At 41.6% G+C, this 6876-nt stretch overlaps 1 protein-coding gene across 1 annotated transcript; it reads right to left on the bottom strand.

The window, feature by feature from the left end:
* si:ch211-198m17.1 (flocculation protein FLO11) lies at window positions 1-6876 on the bottom strand. The gene is made up of 12 exons (XM_034539622.1): window positions 6635-6876; window positions 5355-6206; window positions 5015-5113; window positions 4808-4917; window positions 4659-4717; window positions 4426-4559; window positions 4222-4356; window positions 3427-3469; window positions 3190-3227; window positions 3016-3100; window positions 1844-2039; window positions 1-946 (listed from the first exon to the last, which is right to left on the bottom strand). The coding sequence occupies exons 1-12, from the start codon at window positions 6822-6824 to the stop codon at window positions 818-820; spliced, it is 2070 nt and encodes a 689-aa protein (XP_034395513.1). The 5' UTR covers window positions 6825-6876; the 3' UTR covers window positions 1-817.

Genomic DNA, 6876 nt, shown 5'->3' with positions numbered 1-6876 from the left:
AAAAGATCTTCAATTATGTACAAAACCTTTACACACCTAAGAAATAGTGCGCTGTCTCAATCACACAAAGATAAATAAATAACCGTTTTTAAAAGATATAATGTATATATACGGTATAATTGGCACATCCAGGAGGCTTTATCACCAGCTGTGCACATTTCCTGTTTGTCAAAGAGACGAATAAAACAGGCACATTTTGCAAGTGCAGATTCAACAAATACAAAATACTCAGCTTTAGACGGCTACAATCATACATTCCTTTAAAAACATCCCTTGAAAATACCCTGAAACAGGGATCCAGCCCCTTTAGTTCTCAAGATTTTAATTTTTTTTAATAATCATGACCATAAGAAAAAATATATAGTAGCCCGACAGCCCGCATTCATTTCACCTTTGATTGAAGAGTACAACTGGTGGTAAACTTGACATACACTTAAGTGCAATTCGCAATACAAGAAGATTCATTGACTACAGAATGATTTACTAAAAGCATTACAAAATAAAAAATGTCCTTTGTAAAACAGTGTGATAATTATACTGAGCAAGAGCGACATCTGCTGGTTATGATCAGCATCATTTAGCTCTTCCATTGAAGACGCATGATGCACCCAAAACGTCACTAAATGTTAAAATGTTTCGCTCGTACGAATTAATCTCTTTGGTGGCTGTTTCCCATTTGAGAAATGTCCTTTGTGATTCATCAAGTTCAAGAATGTATAAAAAACCCTGCTCAGGAAATGTGCCTGAAGACCCAGATATAAATGTAAATCAGTGGCTTCCTTTTGATCCCCATTTCCTCATTTGGACATGGCTTCCATCAGTTGTTCTTGCCCTCTCCTGGTAAGAAGTAGGGGTTCTCGTGGCCTTGAACCAGATAGGAGTAACGGGATGGATTTTTACCTTTGAAGGTGTTCATTACTTCTGGGTTGAGATCGTATGATCCCGACTGAAATGTGAGTGGAAACAAGTCAACATATTAGTATCTTTCAGATGTAGAGACTTCAACCATTCATATAAAAACACTCACAAAAGCCAAGCAAGTAACCGCAGGCCCCAAATGTCTAGTGGAAAATGACTACTCCCAAACTAGCATCAGCTGAGCTTCTTTGAACACTCACTCTCTACATTTACATGTAGATGAAAGCACACAGCTTTCCACAACAATTTTTTTTCGAAAAAAGCTCCCCCCATCACCTGGAAATCCTGCCACCTTAATTCTCACTGTGACCTTTCTAAATCATCATCACAGGGCATCAAAGGAGAAGTGTAAAAGCTGAAAGCAAAGCCTTACCTTTTTCCATCCTTTGTGCTTCGGCTGAAACCCCTAAACCAACACACTGGGAGTCAGGCAAAGCAGGGAGCATGGGAGGGAGCTACCTGCTAGCACTATATATATATATATATATATATATATATATATATATATATATATATATATATATATATATATATATATATATACACACATTGTGGATGATTGGATGAACGGGTGTGTTTAGGATTGAAAACATATCAACAAAGCGTCCAGCCCATCTCTGAATTGATACAAGATGATCGCGTGATTGTGAGCACGGATTTGTTGAAATTGGAATGATGTTGAAATAACAGCAATAGGGAATATAGACGTCTAAAGAACTACATTTTAACATACGCCCAGGTGTATTTTCTTCACCTGCAAATGATCAAATCCAATGCGTACTGGGTGGGTTTAAGTTAAGTGATGCAATCGGGATGGAAGACGGAGGGGCAACACTGAACAAACTAAAGGCGGATTTAGCGGATGATCGACACTATGCGAGACTGTGAGTCGGAGGATGAGTGGTCAGATGGTGTAATAACTCACCAATCCGTTGGTTTTAGGGTTTTTGTCCACCAGGACACAAGTGCTGCCCCCTTCTGACATCTCTATGGGAGGACCTGCCTCCAAGTTCATGGAGGCCCGGGGGATGGGGGTGATGCCAGTGGGCCAGGGCTTGTTTAAGTCCCCTGATGAGTATGGACTGCTGCTGTAGTCTGGCTTGCTCCTTGTGCATCCCCTCCTGATGTACATACAGGGAATGTAAATTGTGCTTGCTCTTTCTTTTCTTCTAATTTTTTTTTACAAAATCAAACAATAAATTGATCCTTCTAATAAGTATTTTCTAAAGCCTTATTTCACTTTTTCGTATCTGTCATATAGCTCTAATGTTGTCCGAAAACTATTAAAATCCCAAAACAGATTTGCGCACTGGGTTTCTTTATTACCATGAACATGATCTTCTGTACTCCATTCATCATACGCCTTCCTGCTGCCATAAATACTCACTAACACATCAAATTATATTAATCTGGGGTCCCCAATTCATGCCTGCTTTACACAAAAAACTACAGTCCTAACAAAATGTTTGTGAGCCTTTTGTAGTGCCAGGCTGGGGTCGAATAATTAAATAATTACCTCCTAACGTCTATTCCTAACCACTTTTCCTTGACTCATAAGGAGTTAGGAAAAGATTTTCACAGAAAACAAAGCTAATAAACTGTCTCAAACATGCTGAATTAAATACGATCTCCCACTAACAATGTCTCATATCACTCTTTGTTGTTTATATGCAGATTATAATCTGATCATAAGAATATGGAGACAATAGTTTATGAAACACCTCATTTACATGACCTGTGTTTGTCGGTCATGATTGTTTGTTCTTGTGAACGGCCGAATGGCGCGTCACTTTAAATGATATCACCGCAAAGAATTATGGGGCAGCATTATCTCCTTTCCTTTCATAAAGTAAGGTCCAGCGTTTCCTATGCTAAAGGAGCTAAATAAGGAAGCATTAAATCTCCTTTCCTTTGCATTTAGAGAATTCGACCAGCACTTATCATGGCGGCCACACCGTTAGGAACCTTCCTAACCAAAAAGGGACTATTCGACCACAGACCCAGACAGATTCTTTTGACCTGCAAATAACCATAGCCATATATTTACAGGGCACATGTGGGTCAAAGTGTGAGAATAGGAGTGTTTCATATCCTCACCAGTAGCAATACATGAGCAAAGCCAGGACAATGATGAGAAGACCTCCCAGCACACAGGAGATGACCACCACTGCTAGCAGCGCCGCTGTAAACACATTTTTAGATTCTTATAGGGTCAGTATGTAAGTGTTACTACAGCTGCTGCATTGTATTGACAACAGTGGTGTTACTCACAGTCATTGCAGTTGAAGCCAGCATATCCAAATGCACAGCTGAAAAGACAAAATAGAACGGTTAATCACAACGATATATACGTTTTTCAAGAGCTTTCCTGCTGCACATTTTTGGAGTTTAACGCTAAATCCACATGAGAGAGCCAACTTCACATTCACATGTACCACATACACGGAAATATACAGCCACCTATGCAAAATGTACCCTGTTAACAACATGAAAGGTGTGTGTACTCACGGATGGCACATGTCTCTCTCTGCCCTTTGCCCACTTGGACACACTACAATGAAAAAACACAATATTTTAAAAACACATGCACACACACACATGATGTTTGTGCACAAATAAGACTGAAATAAAAAGGATAACAAGCTACAGTTTCAGTTTTCAGACCAAGCCACGGAGACGCACAGCACGCCTGGTTACACAGTTGCACACGCAATGAAAGAATGAGCTTCGTATGGAGGCTGCATGATGCCCATTACAAACAGGCTTATAAATGGTACATTATGCATTTCCTGGGAAATGAACTGCATTCAGCATTTGCTTTCTTTGCCTCTTCCTATAGCTGATTTCCTTGGTCACAAACACTCCACAGAGAAAGAGAAAGCTGTGATTCCAGGGAAACAACCGTTGTTTAAAATAAATCAATTAGAGAGATGAATGATGTATGGGTCAAGGGTTGGCATTAAAGAAAAGGCTACAGCTCTTGACCTTGTCTGTTTCTCCGACTCATTCTCTCACACAAGTATTTCACTGAGGATAAGAAGGTTCTGTACCAGTTCTCTGAACTGTAGCGCCGCTGGGAAAACTTATCTTGGACTTGTCTCAGACGCTGTGGGTCGTCAGTTCTTATAGTGAATATGAAGCTTTAATAATCTATAGTGCCAGGCTAGCAGAACATTGTAAAGGTTTCACATTTCTTTCACATAAAATACAATACTAGAGCTGTTCTACTGTTCTAGTGTGCTCATTCAAAGCAAATACTAGTTTTGAAAAAAAGAGTTGAATAAAGAATATGAAATAGGACACCTCTGCAGCTGGAATTGGAGTACAGGTTGGAGATGTAGCCTTCTTTACAGGAACAAAAAGCTTGTCCGTTTGAATTTCTGCACACTGTCGTGAAGACGTCACATGGTAGTGGCTTCTGCACACACAGGTTGGTACCTAAGACAGATAACATGTAAAACAGGTGTATAAGAAACTAAACTGCATGTCAGGTTCTCATCCACTTACCTGTAAATCTAGCATTAACCAAGAAGCCATTTGATGGGTTGGCTATAGCTTTATTAATGGCCTGATCAACAGATTCTTGAGTGGCGGTGGTGTTGTCAAATATGTTATTTACAGTTGCTTGTACACTTCCTGGTCTGGGGAATTGAAGAGAAGCAGAACAAAAAGGTTCAAAGATAATTGTGTCACTTTTGGCATAGTATCTTTCTGCATCAGGAGAAACACAAAATACTCACTCAAGTTGCACAACATCAGATTGTTTATACCCCGGCTGATTTTTGAGGGCATCTCTGAGCTGTGAAACAGTATAAGCATGTGGTTTAAGGATGGAGAGAGAGCATTTAATATAGAAATTAAAAAAATGCTTCGTGAGCTCACAACCTACCGCTGCTGAGATCTGAGCTGCTGTCTTCTGGAATATTCCCGAGGCCCTGTTGCTCATGTCCTTTTCAAATGTCAAGGAGGTGAGATGAAGCTGGCCTGGGAACACTTGGGCTGAATGAAAAGGACGACAGGAGAGAATTGGGCGAAAGTCTTCCCTCTATGGAAATTTCTCATCCGGCCAGACATGAAATGTTGTTTATGTTCTTACCAGCTGCACAGCGGCCATTCACCAGGAAACTACCAGAGAGACACTGGCAGGTACCATTAAGACAGATGCTTTTAATAGGGCACGGGACGGTAGGACACACTGATAAGAGATGGAAGAAAAATGATGTGTTAAACATTCTGGCCATCAAATTTATTTTTTTCACGTGAACTGAATTTGTCAAACCTACAATAACTATACAATAACTTGGGGGCAGTGGAAACAAAATGTTATGTGGGTCCTTGTCCATGCAAGGTTTGAGGACATCTTTTTCAGTTTTCTGATTGAGTTCATCAATGGAATAATACACCTGCAAGATGAAATATTGGAGAAAAGTACAAACCTATGACTGGAGGGATGGGCGGGACTGCTGTTGTGTCTGTTGGTCGCTGGGTGGTGCTATTAATGGTGGTACCATTACTGATGGTGGTGGTGGACGTTGGAGTGGTGGAGGAGCTGTTAGTGGTGACGTTTGTTGGTCGCGGGGTAGTGCTAGGAATGGTGGTACCAGTACTGATGGTGGTGGTGGACGTTGGAGTTGTGGAGGAGCTGTTAGTGGTGACGTTTGTTGGTCGCGGGGTAGTGCTAGGAATGGTGGTACCAGTACTGATGGTGGTGGTGGACGTTGGAGTTGTGGAGGAGCTGTTAGTGGTGACGTTTGTTTGTCGCGGGGTAGTGCTAGGAATGGTGGTACCAGTACTGATGGTGGTGGTAGACGTTGGAGTTGTGGAGGAGCTGTTAGTGGTGACGTTTGTTGGTCGCGGGGTAGTGCTAGGAATGGTGGTACCAGTACTGATGGTGGTGGTAGACGTTGGAGTTGTGGAGGAGCTGTTAGTGGTGACGTTTGTTGGTTGCGGGGTAGTGCTAGGAATGGTGGTACCAGTACTGATGGTGGTGGTGGACGTTGGAGTTGTGGAGGAGCTGTTAGTGGTGACGTTTGTTGTTCGCTGAGTGGTGCTAGGAATGGTGGTACCAGTAATGATGGTGGTGGTGGACGTTGGAGTGGTGGAGGAGCTGTTAGTGGTGCTAGTAATAGTGGTACCAGTACTGATGGTGGTGGTGGACGTTGGAGTGGTGGAGAAGCTGTTAGTGGTGGCATTTGTTGGTCGCTGGGTGGTGCCAGTGATGGTGGTACCAGTACTGATGGTAGGTGAAGTTGGAGTGGTGGTAGATGAGGCTGTTGTATTGGCACTCACTGTAACATAAAGAAATGTGTCAAAACCAGTCCATGGACATTTAAAAAGAGAATGTCTAATAGAGCGAGCCAGCTAATGTAATCACGCTAAACTAAGATAGTAAACATTATATATAATAATTATAATTATAGATTATTAGCATCACCATGTTAGCATTGCCATTATGAGCATTTTAGCATGCTGACATTAGCATTGAGTTTAAAGTACTTACATGCCTGAAAAACCTCCTTAATAACTTGGAATTTGTTTTTTAAATATGTGACTTTGACTTCCTCCCAAGGATTTCAAACAGCTCTGCATTTAGCATACTACTTTAACCTTTAACTCATGGCCCTTACTTTCTACTTAATTCCTACTCACCTGTATGTTATAGTACATCATTTTTTGTAAGAACAAACATCAAAACTCATCATGCTGTTAGTCCTACCTCCTGAGGTCGTTGTTGAGGGACTAAGGGTGGTGTTATTTCCGGTAGGGGGTGCGGTGCTACTGCCTGGGGAGGTATTTGTGGGGAAAGAGCTGGAGTTGGAGATGGAGGTAGGTGAAGAGGGTAGGGGTCCAGCTGGGAGTGTTGTGTTTGTGGTGATAGTGGAGGATAAGGGTGTAGTAGTGGGCATAGGAGTCTCAGGAGAGGTGTCAGTAGAGTTTGTACTTGTGGGTGTGTCGTTG

Source organism: Cyclopterus lumpus, chromosome 8 (assembly GCF_009769545.1).
Source record: "Cyclopterus lumpus isolate fCycLum1 chromosome 8, fCycLum1.pri, whole genome shotgun sequence".
NCBI lineage: Eukaryota > Metazoa > Chordata > Actinopteri > Perciformes > Cyclopteridae > Cyclopterus > Cyclopterus lumpus.
The sequence above is the reverse complement of the archived record's forward strand: the minus strand, read 5'-3'. Positions and strand labels throughout refer to the sequence as shown.

Excerpts from the sequence above, each read along its gene's own strand:
- si:ch211-198m17.1 (XM_034539622.1), bottom strand. The coding sequence starts at position 6,824 with ATGCCCACTACTACACCCTTATCCTCCACTATCACCACAAACACAACA. Across the intron at positions 4,918-5,014 it reads GAATGGCCGCTGTGCAGCTG|CCCAAGTGTTCCCAGGCCAG; the intron begins GTAAGAACATAA and ends CTTTTCATTCAG. Across the intron at positions 4,718-4,807 it reads CAGCTCAGATCTCAGCAGCG|CTCAGAGATGCCCTCAAAAA; the intron begins GTAGGTTGTGAG and ends ACTGTTTCACAG.